This window comes from Hylobates moloch, unplaced genomic scaffold (assembly GCF_009828535.3).
Source record: "Hylobates moloch isolate HMO894 unplaced genomic scaffold, HMol_V3 SCAFFOLD_4, whole genome shotgun sequence".
Lineage (NCBI taxonomy): Eukaryota > Metazoa > Chordata > Mammalia > Primates > Hylobatidae > Hylobates > Hylobates moloch.
Genome location: NW_026652279.1, coordinates 155,945,340 through 155,967,150, shown reverse-complemented (window position 1 = coordinate 155,967,150; position 21,811 = coordinate 155,945,340). Strand labels below are relative to the sequence as shown.

The following is a 21,811-nucleotide window of genomic DNA, read 5'->3' as shown; positions in this document are numbered from 1 at the left end:
AGTCTGCATGGGGAAATTTTATATTTTTTACTACCATTCAAATATAGATATTGAATATGAAATGTATTCAACCTTCATTTTGGGTCCTGAGGTTTTATATATTTATTAAAATTTGGTTCTTCTTTTTTTCTTAAGTCATTTTGTTTTCTGGGTCCAGAACTCATCTTTTTATAAGACTTCGAAATGTAAACAATAATTCTTAAACCAATATGTGTTGCCATGTTCTATTAGCAAATATTTTAAGACTTTTTAAAGATCAGCTCTTCTTTTTGAGCTGAGAAGTCTGTTATTTCCTAATTAGCTGGGAGCCTGGGATTGGTCACCTCATTGAGAGACCAGATATAACCACACACAGACACACACATACACACAAAATAACCTTAAAAACTAGAAAATTCAGAAAACAAGAATATAAAAAATACAGATATATTTCGATATTAAATGTTTTAAAAAATATGAATCACGTATGTAGGATATAGTATCTTGCAGTGATTAAGAGAACAGGCGTTAAGGTCAGTATGACTGAATTTTCTTTCCTTGAGGAAGTTACTGAACCTCTCTGAGACTCAGTTTTCTCCTGTGCAAATGGAGATGATAATCCCTCCTATTTAGATTTGATATGGGAGTGAAGTTAGATAGTGGATGTGAAATACATATGTACTAAGGTTTGGATATAAGCAAGCCTCATGACATGTTGCCTCTTCTTGTTTTTTGGGAGGGCAGGGCAATTGTACCTTTCTTTGGCTGTCAGCTAGGTACAGAAAATTGTGGGTGGCCTAGTGGGCCAGATGCTGGGCTGGTGGGTCGAGATGCAGTGGTGGTGCTGAGAAGACACATACAGAACTGCCTGTGTTCCCGCAGCAAGCAAACTGTGATTGCGACCCGCAAGTGACTATTTATGCTGTGTACTTTCTGGTTGTCTGTTAAACCTGCCTGTGAAAATCAGTTGTAAGTCTTCCTTAGAAACCTCTACAAAGTGTGCATGTATTCTTTTCGTTTGTTTGTTTGTTTTGTTTATTGAGATGTAGTCTCACTGTCTTGTCCAAGCTGGAGTGCAGTGGCACCATCTCGGCTCACTGCAACCTCCAGCTCCCAGGTTCAGGCAGTTCTCCTCTCTCAGCCTCTCCAGTAGCTGGGGTTACAAGTATGCGGCACCACACCCGGCTATTTGTTTTGTTTTGTTTTGTTTTCTGTAGAGATAGGGTTTCACCATGTTGGCCAGGCTGGTCTCAAACTCCTGACCTCAGGTGATCCACCCTCCTCTGCCTCCCAAAGTTCTGGGATTACAGGCATGAGCCACCACACCCGGCCTCTCCTTATATTTCTATAGCACTCTGTACTTTCTGCTGAAGTCATGTACTTTTATGTAAGACAGTGAACTTTGGAGGCCTCAGAGCATGTATAACGTGAATCTGCACGTCCCCCGCTGTTCTATCCTTCTCAAGAAGCAAGTGTTGTGGTTTCAGAGTAGGTAGGGACTAACTCGAGTTGCACTCATATTTCCCGAAGCCGTAGACCGTGATATCACATGTTTCCTAATAAAGATGAATACTGAAATGAGCATCATCCAGCGTCTTGGGTTTTTATGCTTCTTGCTTTTGTTTTTATATTTCACCTTTTAGACCAAGGTAATTTCCAAAGCTAACGTCACCTTGCTGGGCGAGGTGATGGGTAAGTGAACATTCACAGACCCGTTAGCACAGTGCCTTGCCTGTGCTCATGAATGTCATTTGCTATTGTTATCATGTGCCTCTGAAATAGACATTTGAAATACTCTCCTAATCATGGAAACTTTAATGCATATCCAAGTGTTAAAGCTAAAAAAAAAAACCCTGTTAGACATTTTGACTTGTTTTCTTGTTATCAAACCTTTTCCTCAATGCTACTAAACATAAGAGAAATAGACAAAAATTTCTGACAATATAAAATTCAATATATTGTAATAAAAAGAAAGAAGTCTCAGGTCTTTTAAAACATGTAAAATTTTATTACATTTCTCTTATCTATTCTTTATTGGGCATGTTATGAACTCTAATTTCTTATGTAAGTGTGTTTAGAGGAAAAATTAAAGACAAATTCAGGCATTTTATCCTAACCAATAAAAAGCTAGCCATATGCTGGGGACAAGCTAAAATGTAGTGGCTGACAATGCATGCTCCCCAGCTCTGTGACTGGTGCTGTGTGTTCTTGATCAAGTTACTTTTTTCTCCCTGTGCCTCAGTGTCTCCATCTGTAAAATGGTGTAGTAATACTACTTCATAGGGATATTGTGAGATTTAAGTGAGTTGGTACATGTGTATTTAATATACAGCCAGATACACAATCGGCATTCAGTAAATGTTAGCAAAGGATAGATACCAAGAGAGACGACTCCCCACTTTCAGAGGTGAAGATTTAAATTATTTCCTTTTTTTCTGAGCACTGAATTTGCAATTAGTCACTTCCTTATCCCGTGCATAGCTGAGGCTTCTGGGTTCCTTGTCTATGATGCCTGCTTGCTCATTTCCCTGATAACATTAACTGACACATGATAGTTTTGGATTCAAGTCCTACTCTAAATCTCAGTTTTCTCATCCATTAAATAGGGAAAGTAATAATGCCTGACTCATGAGGCTGGTGAGTGTTTCAAAAGAACTAATGGGGGCCCGGTGTGGTGGCTCACGCTCGTAATTCCAGCACGTTGGGAGGCGGAGGTGGGCAGATCACTTGAGATCAGGAGTTTAAGAACAGCCTGGCCAATATGGTGAAACTCCATCTCTACTGTAAATACAAAAATTAGTCGGGCATGGTGGCATGCACCTGTAGTCCCAGCTACTCAGGAAACTGAGGCAGGAGAATCACTTGAACACGGGAGTGGGAGGCTACGTTGAGAGGAGATGGCACCACTGTACTCCAGCCTGGGCGACAGAGCAAGACTCCATCTCAAAAAAAAAAAAAAAAAAAAAGAAAAAAAAATTAATGGGTAAGTTTATATCATAGTGTTTGGCACATGGCAGGCATGTAATAGATATCATCAGGACCACCTATACTTTTGTTATTCCTTTGGATGGAAAAGCAGTCCCTGGTACTACAGTAAGTCTTTAGGGGAAAGGAGTGTAATCCTAACAGTAGCTCAAAGTATTTTTGAAAAGAATGCTTGATAAGGAAAACCTGCATCTACTTCTGCTATTTCAGACATCGCTGCAAGTGGTTGGTGTGGTCTCTGTGGCTGTGGCGGTGATTCCTTGGATTGCAATACCCTTGGTTCCCCTTGGAATCATTTTCATTTTTCTTCGGCGATATTTTTTGGAAACGTCAAGAGATGTGAAGCGCCTGGAATCTACAAGTGAGTATGGAAACTCAGGTTGGTATAGACGTGCTAGCTAGCTTACGTTTATGCCATAATTATGGAGACCCCCTGAAATTCGGCAGACTCTGTCTTCCAGAATTTCTTTAACATTAGGTAATTGAACATATTGGCCATCATGAATCATTGTGTCCCTTAGAGCATGTGGAATTGATAGCATGCAACGTGCAACTTTGCAGTTTGGAATAAGGAAGGAGTGAAGGCCATATGGGGAGTAATATTCTACAGGAATGTCAGCACCATGAAGACAGGGACTCTCCGTGTCTTGTTTATGACATACTTCCTTACACAAAGTCAGCACTTAATTAAACATTTTTCTTTTTCTTTATTTTTTTTTTTTTGAGATGGAGTCTTGCTGTCGCCTAGGCTGGAATGCAGTGGTGCGATCTCGGCTCACTGCAGGCTCCGCCCCCTGGGGTTCACGCCGTTCTCCTGCCTCAGCCTCCCGCGTAGCTGGGACTGCAGGCGCCCGCCACCTCGCCCGGCTAATTTTCTTTTTTGTATTTTTAGTAGAGACGGGGTTTCACTGTGTTAGCCAGGATGGTCTCGATCTCCTGACCTCGTGATCCGCCCGCCTCGGCCTCCCAAAGTGCTGGGATTACAGGCGTGAGCCACTGTGCCCGGCCAAACATTTTTCTTAGAAATAAAGTATTTGATCATGGTGGAGCTAATATAGAAGGAAAATAATTAGGGTATTTTTCTTTCCCCGAAGATACTAAAAATGACAAGGAAATGAGAAGGATGGAGAAAGGAAAAGAGGTGTCAGAAGCAATGTATTTGGTAAATTTATGACTTTTGCAAACTCACAAAATGGCTAGTAAGTTGCAGTTTTAAACGTTTTGAAAAGATAAGCCTTGTTATTTTCAGTTTTCCATTTGTTACCAGCAGTGCTTGTTCTAATGTCACCGTTTGAGGTTTTTCCCCCTCAGGTTGTTTATATATGTATGGACACTGAAAATAATCCCCTTAGATCACAAGGAGAGATATCAGTTTAGAAAACATATAGTCTGTTGCTCTCTTCAATTTCCTAGTTTTGGAATCATGACAAAGACATTTTATGATTAATCACTCTATTCCACATGTAATCACAGAGATGAAATAAGCCAGAGTTCATCTTATTATGCATGCACAAATTAACATATTTCATCATTGTTAAAACACAAACTCATAAGGAGAGTAGAATTGCTCTACTTTTTAATAAAAGGTATAAGGATGATAGCCAAAAAGTAAAGAAGGAAGATATTTATATCAGAAAAACTCCACTGTGGATAGTTACTGCAAATGAATGCCAACTCAGCTTTCTGGAAGCCACGCCTAGAAGAGAAACATTGAGTCCCATCATTTTCAGTATCTTCTATTGAGTGGGAAATAGTTTATCAGGACAAAGCTGTTTTTGGTTGTGACATATATATGTTTGTCTTTTAACAATGAACTTTTTTTTTTTGAGATGGAGTCTTGCCATCACCCAGGCTGGAGTGCAATGGCGCAATCTCAGCTCACTGCAACCTCTGCCTTCTGGGTTCAAGCGATTCTCATGTCTCAGCCTCCCAAGTAGCTGGGATTACAGGTGTGCACCACCACACCCTGCTATTTTTGTATTATTAGTAGAGATGGGATTTCACCATGTTGGCCAGGCTGGTCTTGAACTCCTGACCTCAAGTGATCTGCCCGCCTCAGCCTCCCAAAGTCCTGGAACTACAGGCGTGTACCACTGCACCTGGCCAACAGTGAACTCTTAAGAGGCATTTATCCTAAGTGTCTGCATGAAGTAGAATGGGTGACAGTTCATAAAAGTTGTAGAAAAACGTTTTCGTCATCAAGAAAACCAGCTAAGCTACCATGAGGTCTATCTAGTCTTGTAAGGTTTTCAGTGGGCAGGTCGAGCAGTGGAGTCCACATGTGAGTAACACTTGGCCAATAGGACTTGCTAGGGAAGGCAGAGTATAATTGCTGGGAGACCTTCCTTGTGCAGATGACTGGCCCTAGCCAGTGTTGTGTGTGGACAGCAAGGCTGTGCAGGCATTTGATGGTTTGGGCCCGCTCATAAAATGAAGTTATTCGAGAGTCTTGTTTTAAGGGAGTCTGTGGTATGTTGAAGGAAGCAGCCGTTTCAGAAGGAACATCTTGACGTAGACTGTCTGTGTCAAGAGCCACATCTGATCCGTGTGGATGTGGAGAAAAGGGGACTTAGGAAGGCTTTTTGGGAAGCAGTGTAGGATTTTCTCTCTTGAATTTCAGAGTATACCCTAAAGCTTGAAAACATTTTCATGTGGAGATTCTGACAACTTTATCATGGCCCCTGAGGCATATTTGGGTGTTCCTGTACCCCGGTAGGCTCTAACAACGAGTTAAATATGCATGATTCTTTCTCCATGCCCTCAGATCATCAACTATGGGGGCTGGTTGATTGGAACTGTTTATTTTTATCCATCCAGGGTGGTGGGTCTCTGCCTTAAGTCACAATTCCACTGTTTCTTCTCAGCAGCAGTGGATCGTGTTTTTTGAGACCACTGCTGGAGTCACCAGCTGAAAGCAGGACGCCTGATTGCCGCGGCAGGGAGGCATAACCCAGCTTCATCCTTGTGCCCTCAAGAATTTCCAAAGCCTCAGATGGACTGCCTCACTGCCTCTGGAGCCATAGCCGGCATTTAATGAATCTTAATAACAAATCCGGGCTAGGTGTGTTGGCTCACGCCTGTAATCCTGACACTTTGGGAGGCGGAGGTGGGTGGATGACTTGAGGTCGAGAGTTCGAGACAAGCCTGACCAACATGGAGAAACCCCATCTCTACTAAAAATACAAAATTAGCTGGGCGTGGTGGTGCATGCCTGTAATCCCAGCTACTTGGGAGGCTCAGACATGAGAATCGCTTGAACCCAGAAGGCAGAGGTTGCAGTGAGCTGAGATTGTGCCATTGCATTTGGCAGGCTGAGGCAAGAGAATCGCTTGAACCCGGGAGGCAGAGGTTGAGGTGAGCCGAGATTGCACCATTGCACTCCAGCCTGGGCAACAAGAGTGAAACTCAAAAACAAAACAAAACAAAAAAACAAAAAGAAATCTGCAGTTGATCATTTTATGTTTGCAAAACTCACCATATCAACAGTCAGTCATAGAGAAGTGCATAAAAACCAGAATGGCATTTGGCTGCATTTCTCTAGCCACCTCCACTCATTTGGCAATGCCTGAAATGTGAAGCCGTATCCAATTTCTGTTTGTAAAGATATTGTGATCTACTAGCAATGTCTACCATGAATGTGAACCCATGTGTCCCATGTTCGTTCATCCTAGATTCCCAGGGACTTGGTTCAATGCAAGGTGGTTAATAAGCAGCACAGGAATAGGGAAGACTGTTGGATATTAGCTAAGTAAGATTAGGGGATTTTTAAAACATGGGCTACAAAGTCTGGAGAAAAATGCCTTCAGGATGCATGAGAACCTTTAACTCTGATTATTCTCTCTCTGAGATACTGTGGCTCAGATTAAAAGCACAGCCTTGGAAATAAAACAGATATGAGTCCAATGCCCAAGTCTACCACTTGGCATGGCTTACTTTACTTAACCTTGGGCAGTGTTTTTTTTGTTTTCTTGTTTTTGTTTTTTTGAGACATAGTCTCACTCTGTTGCTCAGGCTAGAGTGCAGTGGCCTTGATCTTGGCTCACTGCAACTTCCAGCTCCCGAGTTCAAGAAATTCTCCTGTCTCAGCTTCCTGAATAGCTGGGACTACAGGCACCCACCACCACGCCTGGCTAATTTTTGTATTTTTAGTAGAGACAGGGTTTCACCATATTAGTCAGGCTGGTCTCGAACTCCTGACCTCAGATGATCAACCTGCCTCGGCCTCCCAAAGTGCTGGGATTACAGGTGTGAGCCACTATGCCCAGCTTTGGGCAGTGTTCTTAATGCCTCAAGTCTGTTTTTCCCTCTGTCAAGGATATAATACTTTCCCTGTTGGGTCCTTATGAGGGTTGCCTGAGACTGCTTGGAAACCTTGAACATATGGGAACTACCAGAGGCACTATAGCCTTGAGAATTAAAACTATAATAACCCTGAGAGGTCCCACACAGCATCAGTACCCTGCAGCGAGACTGGTAGAACAGATCTTTGCATGCAATTCCTTTTCATGTTCTTTTCGGAGAAGACAGAAAATCTCTGTAGAGTATATCCTAAAGAGTTGTCTGCGTGGTGGAAAACACAGCTGTTGATCTTGTGAAATGAGGTTGTGTCAGCTAGAAACTGCTGACCAGTACGTTAGAGCTGAGGCTTGGCATGCGCTCTCCCTCGGTACTAGTTAATTGTCTTTGCAGACCTCCCAGCTCACCCTCACTGGCAGTCCTCTCAGCCCTACATGGGGTGTGAAAGAGAAAGGACTATCTTTTCAAAGGTTACAAATTCCTGCTGTACCTTGGTAATTTGGTGTGAATTAAAGTGTGTAGCTTGATCTTCATGATATTCCCAGGTGTTCAAAACTGGGATGGTACTTAATTTCTCAAGTTGACCCTGCCCTGAAACCCAGTTGGAGATAAAACAGTGGCAACTTGGATCTCCTGATGAGGAAAGCAAATGACAATAGCCATGTTGAAGAATTTCATTCCAGGACTCTGTCCCCATGACTGCCACATCTCCTTCCTTCTCAGTGGCATTCTCTATATGATGGACGTGTTCAGTCACAACACTCCCTTGCTCTGGAAGTAAGAGCATGGTTCTAGTGATTTCTCTGAACTCCTGAGAGCCAAACTCTTTGTAGGGTAATGGGGCCTGGAATTCTCTTGTGTTATTCCCAATATCACCCTGTTTCCAGATTGACCAAGTTCCAGGTTGCAGGCTAGAACATCTGGGGTGTGCAGAAAAGACCTGTGCAAAACATCCAGCCTTTCTCACAGAAGCACCAGCTCAGTCCTCTTATGGTCGTGTCACCTGCCACCTTCCCAGTGCAAAGTTACAGGTTATAGGGAGCTGACACAAATAACAAGTAAAAGGTTATTCTGTGTGTTGAAGAGTAACCTTTTTGTTTTCTTGTTTTTGTTTTTGTTTTTTTTGAGATGTAGTCTCGCTCTGTCGCCCAGGCTGGAGTGCAGTGGCCGTGATCTTGGCTCACTGCAACTTCCACCTCCCAAGTTCAAGCAATTCTCCTGTCTTAGCTTCCTGAGTAGCTGGGACCACAGGCACCCGCCACCACACCTGGCTAATTTTTGTATTTTTAGTAGAGACATTGTGGATGCCAGAGATAGAGAACAGAGAGAACCCTGTGGACTCGTGGGAGGCTCTCTGCCTGAATTAAATATAAGGGAAGTGCCAGATCACATTCTGGTGGAGAATCTATGCTCAGGGAAGGTCTGGTTTCTTAAAGCACTATCACAGGGGAGGGCCCCTAAAAGTTAGTGCCCCCAGTCAGATGTATCAGTCAGGAAAGAGCCCCGAGGATGGATGGACAGTCAGTAACCTGCAGCTCCATCTGCCTTTCCCCAACCCAGGGCTTCCCACTTTCTCAGAACCCCAGTGTCTCATACCTGGCGGCCTCCTCCTTCTTCACTTACAGAACTGTGGGCTCTGGACTCTGATGTATGTGGAACCTCCATGTCTTGGCACACTGGTACCCCAGCACCCCCAAATGTGCAGTGTCTGTGTGTACAGTGGGCACACCAGTATTGAGTCAGCTGTAGCACAGATGGGCATGTGGATGCTGGACTAAGAGTCCAACCCAGAAAATGAGTTAGGATTTTTCTCTTAAATTTTCCGCTCCCTCCACCCTCTACCCCCACCCTACCCCCTCATCATTTTATAAAACATATGTAGCCACTGCCTGTAAGATAGATTGGCCAGGTGTGGTGGCGCACACCTGTAATCCTAGCACTTTGGGTGGCTGAGGCAGCCTGATTGCTCGAGCCCAGGAGTTCGAGACCAGCCTGAGCAACATGACAAAACCCAGTGTCTACAAAAAAATACAAAAATTAGCTGAGTATGGTGGCATACCTGTAGTCCCAGCTATTCAGGAGGCTGAGGTGGGAGGATCACTTGAGCCTGGGAGGTTGAGGCTTCAGTGAGCCAAGATCATGCCACTGCACTCTAGCCTGGGCGACAGAGTGAGACCCTGTCTCAAAAAAAATAAAAATAAAAATAAAAAGTTATCTTAACTTCTCCCAGACACCCCATGTTTTACTAACAGGGTCTTCTCTGGGAGCTACACAGGTAACAAAGTCAGTGTTTGCTAATTATAAAGCACAAATCATTTATCCCAGAAAAGAATGTTAAAGACATTGTGCTAGGTCACGTGTCCCCAATATGTACCTGCCCCAGTACGGCCTCATTCTTGGTGGACAATTGAAACTCCCAGGAATTCGTCCCTGCCCAAAAGTAGCTAGCCCGCATGTCCGCTGCCATGCAGGAGGGAGGTGTGTCCTGGTAGTCATCAAATGGTGTGCTTTTGAAACACAATGGCCTGCTGGAAATGGTGGCTCACACACCTGCCTGTAATCCCAGCACTTTGGGAGGCCAAGGCAGGAGGAGGACCCTCATCTCTATGAAAAACTCAAAAATTATCCAGGCAAGGCGGTGTGCATGTCTAGTCCCAGCTACTTGGGAGCCTGAGGTGGGAGGATCCCTTGAGCCTTGGAATTCAAGGTGGCAGTGAGCTATGATCACACTACTGCACCCAGCCTGGGTGACAGAGTGAAATCCTGTTTCTAAACCCAACAGGCCAGGTGTGGTGGCTCACACCTGTAATCCCAGCACTTTGGGAGGCCAAGGTGGGCAGATCACTGCAAGTCAGGAGTTCAAGACCAGCCTGGCCAAGATGGCAAAACCATGTCTCTACTAAAAATTCAAAAATTAGCCGGCCGTGGTGGTGGGCATCTATAATCCCAGCTACTTAGGGGGCTGAGGCAGGAGAATCGCTTGAACGGGGGCAGGTGGGGGCAGGGCGACAACTCCATCTAAAAAAAAAAAAAAAAAACCTACACCACACAAACAAAAACACAATGGCCCAAGGAGGAGCAGCTGGTCAGGGAACCTCATGGGATATCCAGCTCCCAAAGAAAAAAGTCATACAAAAAAGAATTCACCTCTTAAAATTCTGTAGAGATGAAGAACCCACTGAGACCACAGTCAGATTCTAAAAAAAGCAATAGCACGTGCCATAGAGACCTCCAGAGATCAGGACAAGTTTTCAGCGTGGCAGTCATAAAAACATCCGCCCGATTCCTGGAGTCAATGTTAAGACCATTCAGAGACATCTTGGCTGGGCAGGTTCCTTGGGTGCACGGCACAAGGGCATTGCAGCACCCAGGTCCATGGAGATCACAAAGGATTCTTCCAGCATGAGTGAGCACAGAAGATTCCCCAGGATGCAGGGAAGTGACTGTCTGTTCAGCTCACTTACTGAGTACCTGTCGTGTGCCAGGTACCGTCCAGTTACCAGGGTGCAATGGCTATAGCTGACCCTTGAGAAATTAGCAATTTAAGGTGGGGACAGACACATAGATGGCTAATTGTAATTCAGTATGGTGAGTACACAGAGAATTGTTTTTAAAAATCCTACTGGCTCAAAAATCAGAGAAATATCATTTCCGCCCAAAGAGATGTCAGGGAAGAATATGGAGAGGAGGAAGACCTGGAAGGCTGAAAGAATTATAACTAGATTTGAATGTGGTCAAAGATAGGACGTTTATTTCCAGGCCCCTTATGTGAGGTGTGGTTTGAGCAGGAGCTTGAGATTGCAGTGGCAGGGTCCTCTCAGGCTATTGGGAGCATTTATTTCTCCTTGAAACATGAAGCCTCCTAGGAGGCCTGTGTGTGCTATTTGGTAGATGCGTGACCATGGAGCTTGGGAGGCCGCAGGCTTCTCTGCACCCAGCCTCACTGAGCTGTTTTCTCTGTCTCTGTTTCCCCAGCTCGGAGTCCAGTGTTTTCCCACTTATCATCTTCTCTCCAGGGGCTCTGGACCATCCGGGCATACAAAGCAGAAGAGAGGTGTCAGGAGCTGTTTGATGCACACCAGGATTTACATTCAGGTCTGTCCATTTCTGGAAATGGTTTCAAAGGACAGGATCTGCTGCTTTTTCTGGCTTAACCTCCCTGGTCAGATGAGCTAGTTGGCTGGCACCTCAGGGCCCAGCCCCACATCCTGCTTTTTTGCGCATCTTCCTCTCCTTCCCCATCCCCTTCTTCTGGGCTTGGACTCGTCTCGGAATCGCTGCCGCACGTTCCTTCTTTGTGCCCCCTGATTGGCTTGCGGGGTCCTTCTCTCACAATGCATGGCCTTTGGCTCTGTCAGCAAACGTTTTCTGCAAAAGGCCACCTAGTAAATGTTTCAGGCATTGTGTGCCATTATTCTCTCTGTTGTGATGAATCACCTTTGCCATTGTAGCACAAAAGCAGACGTCAATACATTGGCAAATGGCTGTGACTGTGTTTCAATAAAACTTTATTTACAAAAATAGGTGCCGGCTCACGTGCTGTAGTTTGCTGACCTTTGCATCAGTGAAGATTTTTTCGATTTGGAAATTTCAGAATTTCCATCAAATCTACAAAATTCAGATCCATCATTCCAATCTTTATTTTATCTTGCTGATTAAATGGCACTTTAAAAACCACATGCTAAAAGGAAAAAAGTAGCAAACAAACAAAAAACCACATGCAAATCCTGTTAGTGAGGTCATTTTGACATAGCCCCTAAGCAATAGTCAGTGTGTGTGGGCCTTTTGGTAAGTATGGAAGGTGGGAGAAGTAAATTGAGAGCTGCACTCTGCTGTTGGAGAACTGGACCAGTCAAGCACGTGTGTGGGTGGACTTCACATGACATGCACTTCACATAAGTACCTCTCAGCACTGCAAGAGATGTCCTTATGAGACTACTTTTCTCAGTTCTTTATTAGGATCATATTTCTGGGTTTCATATTCGCATGCATCCTCACACAAAGCCACTGTACCATTGCGTATGTGTATCGTATACTGCCCGTATCACTTAGCTTTCTGGAATCTACAGGTTCCTCGGGTGTGCAACTTTGCCACCCTACTCCACATAAAAATCTTCTGTAGCTCAACTGAGCAAAACACACTCTCATATTCAATGCGGTTAATACGGTTCTACTTATTCATCATGCTTATTACTGTTCTCAAATTCAGAGGCTTGGTTCTTGTTTTTGACAACTTCCCGCTGGTTCGCCGTCCGTCTGGATGCCATCTGTGCCATGTTTGTCATCATCGTTGCCTTTGGGTCCCTGATTCTGGCAAAAAGTAAGTACAGATGTGAATAACTATGTATGGTATGATTACAATTTATAGCTGTGTTTACAGTTATTAAACTCTTGCCACCTTGTCTAATACTACATACTGTTTGGTCCTAATGAAGTGTATTAAGTCATTTACGGTGTGTCAGGTTGGATAGGATTCAGCAACGTGACTCATTTAAGGAGTCACTTGGGTCTTGATGGGTTGATCTTTCTTTGAATGGGTTGAGATATGCGCAGTTGAGATTCTGAACATTCCTGTTAGTGTCTGGTAGTTGTGAAGAGAGAACCAATTTATTTTGAAGCATTTTGTCCAGCTTAGGGTGTTAGCCTTACAACTACTTGAATCTGTTGTTCGTAGTTGCCTGGTGCATGAGGTTGAGAAAAATGCTCAGCAGGAAAGAGTATTATCTTCAATGCCACATGGGTACCAGACAAGCATGGCATGAGTTCACCACCCCAGTAACAACGGTGCATTACAATACTTACTAATGGAACAAGCAGAGTAGTATTTTAGTCTCAAAAGCATTGGCACTTACAACCTATTGCTTTGTTTTTAGTGGTTTCCAGCTGTGGTTGCATTGCACATAGAAAGTGGAGTAATGTAATGGGCTTTGAAACCATAATAATGAATGTCTGAATAATGACATTATTTCTTGTGTATGTAATGCTGTTAATTAAAAGTATGTCGATCCTGTTGGAATTCATAAAATCATCTAATAAGTTTTCTGAATATACAGTGTTGTTTTCCCCATTGTATCTTGATCTCAAGCAACAAATGGTAAAAGTATAGCTATTAATGTCATTATATGTGAATTGTTTTAACATTATGAAGGGGTCCTCCCGGTAAGTGGCAGAAAGAGCCAGGCTTAGGTTTGAAGTGAGACTGACTTTATTCCCTTCTTCCTCCTTATGTAGCTCTGGATGCTGGGCAGGTTGGCTTGGCGCTGTCCTATGCCCTCACGCTCATGGGGATGTTTCAGTGGTGTGTTCGACAAAGTGCCGAAGTTGAAAATATGGTAATATTTATCTTCACGTTCTTTGCCTTTTCAAGTCCCCTTGCCATTAAATGGTATAAAAGCCATTCTTATGTGAAATATTAAAACTGTAAAATATTTTTACATCTTTGCTAACAGATTTTTGTAATATCCTTCCTCCATCTGTTTAAAGTTAATGTAAAATAAAATATATACATCTTTTTCTGAGTCTTATGCTTGCCATGTCAGCAGGTTTTATATTCATCACAAGCTTTTTCAGATGTAATAAATGTCTCTGTAGGAGGGAGGTTCTGAAATTCTACAGAGGATATAAGCTAATTTCTTAGAAGCCTGTTTATTTTTGTTTCTTAACGGGTAATTCCTCATTCCTGGTAAAAGAAGATTTCAGTATTTTGAGGTTGTTTACATTTAATTAATAGGTTTCCTCCTCTCCCAATTCTAGCGTTTACTCTCTTATGTGATGAACAGAAGGAAGGAAGGCCTTAGCTTTGCTGATGTGCCTTCTTGGTACAGAAAGCCTCCTCTTGGAATGTGCTAGTCAAAGGGTATTAGTTTATGGTGGTATAGGAGGCTTTAGTCAATGTTTTAAATATTTGCATCTTCCCCTAAAGAGAAAAAAGCCTTGAGCATAAAAATCTTTTCATTCTTCTCATAGAGCAAAAGTTGAGTAATTATTACAGTGAGGTTTCATGATCATCCAGTTTAACCGATCTATATCAGGTGATCCTTCTATAGCAAAAGATTCTTTTTTGGGGGGTGGGGGTGAGGGGACAGAGTTTTGCTCTTGTCGCCCAGGCCAGAGTGCAATGGCGCAATCTCAGCTCACTGCAACCTCCGCCTCCCGGGTTCAAGCGATTCTCCTGCCTCAGCCTCCCAAGTAGCTGGGATTACAGGCATGCACCACCATGCCCAGCTAATTTTTCTATTTTTAGTAGAAATGGGGTTTCACCATGTTGGCCAGGCTGGTCTCAAACTCCTGACCTTAGTGATCCACCCACCTCGGCCTCCCAAAATGCTGGGATTATAGGCATGAGCCACCGCGCCCAGCCAGCGAAAGATTCTTAATTGGTGGCTGTAAGTATTCTTTTCCTTTACAAAATTTTCTTGCCTTTAATACAGATGTGAAAAGTGGATAAATAAAATCTAAGCATTCATTTCTCTCATTCTTTTAACCTAATGTTGAAGGAAGTGGTTGTAAGTGAAGGTGTTACACAATGATGAACCAAATTTGTAAGTCATCGGCATCCTCATCTGTCTCCTGCTTCTCTACTTAACCAACTATGTATGAAAGAAGAACATTTCATTGACAGTCTCTTAACATCCATAAATGACACCCTCCATTCCTAACCCCTCGGGATGTCATATTTCTTTCAGATGATCTCAGTAGAAAGGGTGATTGAATACACAGACCTTGAAAAAGAAGCACCTTGGGAATATCAGAAACGCCCACCACTGGCCTGGCCCCATGAAGGGGTGATCATCTTTGACAATGTGAACTTCATGTACAGTCTAGATGGGCCTCTGGTACTGAAGCATCTGACAGCACTCATTAAATCACAAGAAAAGGTTTGTTTAAAGCATCTTGCCTCTTCTCAATTTCAGAAGATTTAGTGCTATGTCTGCTTGTTGTCTTCCTTATGGATGTGTGAAGGGGATCAGTGATACGTAGGTTAACCTGTCTTGGAAACTAACCATGGAATATGGATACCAACATTCTTTCTTCCTGCTGTGAACTGCTTTATTGTGGTTGGTGGGCCCCAGGCCTCAGGGCTGGAGCTTAACGTGACCCAGGATACTCTATTTGATACCTAATTACTCATGGATTTTTCTAGGAAGTCAACTCTGGCTTTGTGTCACCAACACTCCCATGTCTAATTCTGTTGATTTTTACTTTGTTGCATTTCTCAAGTCCTTCTCTTCCTCTCCATTGCTGCAGCTTCTGTTCCAGCCTTTCTCTTCCTCCATCCTTTGGTCCTGTATTAGTCTATTTTCACACTGCTGATAAAGGTATACCCAAGACTAGGCAATTTACAGAAGAAAGAGAGGCTTAATGGACTTAAAGTTCCACGTGGATGGGGAGGCCTCAGAATCATGATGGCAGGCAAGGAGGAGCAAGTCACATCTTATATGGATGGCAGCAGGCAAAGAGAGAGTTTGTGCAGGGAAACTTCCCCTTATAAAACCATCAGATCTCATGATACTTATTCATTATCATGAGAACACCACAGGAAAGACCTGCCCCCATGATTCAATTACCTCCCACCAGGTCCCTCCCACAACATGTGGGAATTTAAGACGAGATTTGGGTGGGGACACAGCCAAACCTTATCAGGCCCTTTCCTTAGTCTTTCTTGCCTTCCTTTAACCTGTGCTTTGCTTTCCCTCCCCATCCCTTTCACTGCAAACTCTTTCTTTCTGAAACAGTTTGATCACAGATCTGATCCTTACATGGCGAGCTCCTTCCCTGGGTGAGCAGCTGCTGCAACCTTAATGAGCCCCAGGCCCACCCTGACAGGACCTGTCTGGCTCTCAGCCCCCAGGGAAGACCCAGATCCCATGACCCCATCAGTGTTCAGAAATCAGACTCCCAAGCTGGAGGCAGTAAAGGCACCAGAGACTCACTCAAAGTCAGTGAAAGGAAAACAAGGAGGGGCTTGGGAGGCTATGTGGAGGTTTGTGAGCTGGTTTTGCAGGCATCTAAGTCTGCCAGCAGTGTCCCTTTCACATGTGGCCTGGGGCCCTTGGCTAGGACTAGAACAGCCTCTTGAAGGAACTAAACCAGAACAAACAAGACAGTAGAATCTCTTCCCCTTCCCACCCCTCTCCTTACAACTCCCAATATGGACACACAGCCCCTGCACTCAGGGGGCCCTCCTTCTCCCCAAGCACCTGTCTGCCTTACTGTTAGTGTGCACCTTTTTTCAGTCAGTTCAAACATCTCTGCCTCTTTGAAACTATATTCTCCACATCATCTTATAGATTCTTTTTTTGAGACAGAGTCTTGCTCTGTCACCCAGGCTGGAGTGCAGTGTCACATTCCCGGCACACTGCAACCTCGACCTCCCAGGTTCAAGCGATTCTCCTGCCTCAACCTCCCCAGTAGCTGGGATTACAGGTGTGCACCACCACACCCAACTCACTTTTGAATTTTTAGTAGAGACCAGGTTTTGCCATGTTGGCCATGGCTGGTCTCGAACTCCTGACCTAAAGTGATCTGCCCACCTTAGCCTCCCAAATCATGCCTGGGATTACAGGCATGAGCCACCATGCCTGGCCAGATTCTTTAATATAACATTTGTGGTCCACCCGTGTTCATTACAGCATTATTTGCAGTGAGCAGTAGGTGGAAGCAGCCCAAGTGTCCATTGACTGAGGAATAGAAAAACAAAATATGATACACACACATAATGGAATATTATCCAGACTTAAAAAGAAGGCGATTCTGACACATGTTGTGAGATGGATGAGCCCTGAGGACATTATGCTGAGTGAACTAGGCCAGACACCTAAGGATGGTGCTATAAGATTCCACTTACATGTGGGTACCTGGAGTAGTTAGTCATGGAGACAGAAAGTAGGATGGTGGGCGGCAGGGGTAGGGGAATGGGCATTAGTGTTTAATGGGTACAGAGTTTCAGTTTTACAAGATAAACAGAGTTTTAGAGATGGATGATGGTGACGGTTGCCCAACAACGTGAATGTATTTAATATAATTGAACTGAACATTTTAAAATGATTAAAATGATCAATTTTATGTTATTTTGCCACAATTTTAAAAGTACATAAAGTACCTTTTGTGTATTTTACCACAATTTTTTTTTAAAGAAGATAGCACGATGGCATGATTTATAATTCTAGGTCAGCCTCTCACAGTACCCTGAGTCTCTTAAAGTCAGGGAGCATTTTATATTCATCTCTGTACCCCTAGAAAATGGCATGCTGCAGGGCACATGGTGGGTGCCTGTGAGAGTGAGGGATATGCACATACAAAGAAATCAGTAACAAAACACGACAGCTCCTGCAACAGCCCATTCTCTGTGTGTCAGTGTTAGATACTTTCAGAACTGCTCTTTTCAGCTCTTCCCACCACAGACCCATTTAATGGGCTATAGTCATAATTGAATGAATGATATCCTTGTCCACTGAAAAATAAATGTACAGCTTCATGCCCAGATGATACCCAGGGAACCAGCAAAAGCTGGTTCCTCATTATCTACCCAGCGTCCTTGTGAGTGTGAAGAAGGTGGAGACCACTCTGCAGGCAGCATCAGCTGTAGCTCTTGCTGAAAGCAAGGATTCTCAGATTCTGTTCCTGATGGTGCCAGGGGTATGTTTGCTTACTCTCAAACAATGTGTTTATTAGGTCCTACCTGATCAACATCATTCTGTTAGTTTGGCCACGTTGTAAATTTCCCTTGTAGCCATAAAATATGAATTATCTACAAACCTCTGTTGTACAAGTTAGAAAACAACCTATATCCCCACATTGATATTGTTCAATCTTAAAACCCCCCCAAATCATAGGATTACCTGAGATCTAAAATGTGGGAGGGTAAATTGAATTTGAAGACTGAATTATAGCTACAACCACTTGGCTTTTGAGACAGAGCCTCGCTGTGTCATCTAGGCTGGAGTGCAGTGGCGCAATCTAGGCTCACTCTGCCTCACAGGTTCAAGCGATTCTCCTGCCTCAGCCTCCCGAGTAGCTGCGATTACAGGCACCCGCTGCCATGCCTGGCTAATTTTTGTATTTTTAGTGAAGACGGGGTTTCACCATGTTGATCAGGCTGGTCTCAAACCCCTGACCTCAAGCAATCCACCTGCCTCGACCTCCCAAAGTGCTGGGATTACAGGCATGAGCCACCGCGCCCAGCTCCACTTGGCTTTTGATTTGTGTCCTGGTTTACTCACAGTGTCACCTTTAGCTTCATTTGTGCATTCAGGCAACATCATGGTGAGTTGGTTCCACTTTGCCTGTGTATATTCAGGGTTCATCTCCTCCACACCTGCCTACAGCCCCAGGATCTCAGGCAGTCCCTTTGCTGTTGGAGCTGATGGAGAGGGGCATTGTTTCCGGCAGGGATGTAGGAATGTGTCCACACAGCAGAAACAGGGCTTCATTCTCTTTCAATTGCTTCATCTGCTCAGATGTCCTGGACATTATAATAAATAGGAAAAAGTAATAGGCGCCAAGTAGGTTTCTAATTCATGGAAGAAATAGCAAGTAAAAAAGAATGAACCAAAATGAGGTATATACCACCCTAGGCTTCCTGGTTAGATTCCAAACACTGGCTGCATTTTTCATTTAGATGATTTTGTGGTTGATTTAATCATTTTAGAGAGTACTGGGCCATTTTAAAGCATTTTTCAGCTCTAGAGGTAGATTGATTTTGGTTTGTTATTTTTTTTTTCCTTGCTCAAAGCTATTACTTGGATAATACATTTTTACAGATGTGTACTAGACCTTGCTATAATGTGCAAAAATATTAGTTTCTTCTATTCTCTCCTTTTTTACATTAATGTTTGCTGAGAAACCCCTCCTCTCACAGCCAGATTGTCCCACTTCCCCTGCCTGCTTGCTAATCTCAGGGGCCAGGATCAGCATCACCTGCCTCTGCTTGGAAACATGTTAGAAATGCAGACTCTCAGGCCCACCCCACCCTTTTGATTAAAATTGCATTGGGACAAGAACCACCCCCACTCCTGCCCCTGCAGTAAAGCCATTGCTCTCCGGTAAGCAATTTTTGATGACTAATAATCTGTGATTTCCAAGAAACTTCCTTTGACAACTTGAAGTTGAGCTCATGGATTGCCCCAGCCCCTCTTATGACTAAACAGAGACTCTGGATAGTCCTGGGCCAAGTGCCACCCTACAAGTTTTTTGTTTTTTGTTTTTTACTTTTATATTCTGCAAATTATGAATTTACATTACAATTTAATTCTGTGTGATTCCACATTTATGCATTCATTTGCACCTTTCCAGTCATCTCTGTCTTCTATCACAGTTTTCATCCCACCGTACAGCCTTCCATGAATAGCAGTCTCTGTCCTCATACCAGCTCAGCACAGCGATGTATTTGAGTTCCCTTCACTACTGATGGGATCAAAATGAGTCTCACTGCCCCACAGTACACTAGGTATGTCTGGCCTGTTTCCCAGTTGTCCCATGTCCAGCGTAGCTGCAGGCTTCTCTCCCAGCCTCTTCTGTGGGTGCCAGTTCTTCCTGTCAACAGCTGTAATCCACCCTAGTACAGGTACCGTCTTGGCTCAAAGTAGTCAGCTTCTTGTCCCAGCCACCTTCTTATATTCACGCATGTCCATAGCATGCATTAAATATATGACAATAGGACCAGTATGGCAGGCCAGTGCCTTTAAACACAACCACACTTCTCCCTGCTGTCTCCCTTCTAGCTACACCAAGGGAATACAGAGCCAGGCTATCCAAGTGATTGGGAGGCCATCAGCAGAATGGGCAAGAGGCAGGCAGACTTGGGTTTCAGTCGCATTCCGTCACTTGGGGGCTCAGTTATTTCAGACAGTTTAATCAATCTTACTAAGCCTCGATTTTTCTCTTTTGCAAAATGCAAGTGATAGGGCTTAACCATTAGAGTTGTATAACTTAAACAAGATAAAAGGTGTAAAACACCTAGCTTATTGTATACCCGAACAATATGGCAATAGATTTCCCATAAGTGTTTCAAGGGTGAGTTAAATGCTTAACTCTCTGGGGGATTTCTGTTTTTTGCAGGACACCACAGGTGATACAAATAATACAAAGCTAATTCTAATATAGACCCTGCCCACAGCACCTATTGCCTAGTAGAAGAAACAAAGTAGTATACAAATGGCTGCTCCATACGACAGAAAGAGTTCACAGATTTTATGGCTGTTTAGAAAAGGTGTTACAACAGCCATTAAGTGTGGGAGAAATCCATATGAGGGGACAAGTGGAGGATTTTAAGGCAATTATGCATTTGAAACAGACTTTGGAAGGTGGTTAGGATTTCAGCAGGTTGAAATGCATGTGAAAGGCACGATGGCATATGCCAAGGCTCGATGCCGTGATTTGATATGAATGAAGAATTAGGCATCTCTGAGTGTACAGGGGCATGAACTACCAGGTGAATAACACACATGTGCACACTTAGTCCTCACAGCCACCCTGCAAACTCAATCCTGCTCATGGAGCTAAGGATGGAAAGGTTAGTTGGGACCGTTTTGTAGAGGAGGTTTCCCAGTGTGGAGTGCCAGGCAGAGAGCTGTACTTCAGAAGTTTAATCTGAGAAGTGAGTGCACAGGGAAGACGCTGAAGGCCTGAAGCCAATTGATTTTATGCACTGCTGGCAAGATGTGATGGGGCAAGTGATTCCGCTTTGTAGAATCAAACTAATGTTGATTAAAACAAAGTTATAACACCCTGGTTAGTGAATTTGCAGGGATACAGGTGGGAGTAGAAATTGGTATCATATTTCTGGAGGGTAGTTTGGCATCACTTAACAGCCTCCTTTGAAAATGTTCATACCTGTTCCTCAGCAATTCCACATCTAAGAATTTATTTTAAGAAACCAATAGAGGTTGTTTGCAAAGATGTAGCTTCAAGGATATTTAACATGGTATTATTTACAATAGTAAAATATTGGAGCCTAAACATCCACAAATAGGGGATTTGTTGAATAAATAATCGTATATACTGTAATATTATGTAGCTACTGAAGTAAATGCTTTTATTAAATAATAAAATAGATTATAATATTCTGTTCATATTCTCATTTTGCCTAAATATATGAGATTATATCTTTAGGAACACAGATAACTCACACTCAAGTTCAGAAAGAAAAGGTATTAACATGTGACAGGATTCTGTCAGATTGCTGGGGTTGTGGCCAGCATTTATTTATTTTTCAAATTCACTGGCACTGATTATAACTAGCAAAAGAGTTTTTGTTTTCCAAATGTTAATACAGCCTTGCACTCAGGTAATGGCTGTAGAAATTAAAATGAGGGTATTGAGTCAAGAAACAGAACAAGTAATATTTTTAGTGCTTGGAGTTGGGAAAAGCTGGGAGATGGGTGTTAGGAGCCTGTGAACTTGGGGAAGAATTTATTAGATTAAAATGGAGAAGTTAGAAGCAGCAGCCGTTTGGAGGGGGGTGTTGGGTATTAATCATGTTGAGTTTCATATATGAAGAGAGATCCAAGTAGAAATGTCTAATGTTTGGCCAAAGAGACCACTCTTGGCC

The 21,811-nt window shown here is 43.4% G+C and overlaps 1 protein-coding gene across 2 annotated transcripts in view; it reads left to right on the top strand.

Moving 5' to 3' along the window:
• ABCC4 (ATP binding cassette subfamily C member 4) overlaps nucleotides 1-21,811 on the top strand; it is a 287,148-nt gene that overhangs the window by 222,387 nt on the left and 42,950 nt on the right. For both annotated transcript variants that reach the window (XM_032151108.3, XM_058438015.1), the window contains exons 21-25: nucleotides 3,175-3,325; nucleotides 11,236-11,355; nucleotides 12,470-12,580; nucleotides 13,492-13,592; nucleotides 14,946-15,137. In XM_032151108.3, the coding sequence (XP_032006999.1) occupies nucleotides 3,175-3,325; nucleotides 11,236-11,355; nucleotides 12,470-12,580; nucleotides 13,492-13,592; nucleotides 14,946-15,137 (675 nt within the window). The remainder of the gene's footprint in view (nucleotides 1-3,174; nucleotides 3,326-11,235; nucleotides 11,356-12,469; nucleotides 12,581-13,491; nucleotides 13,593-14,945; nucleotides 15,138-21,811) is intronic.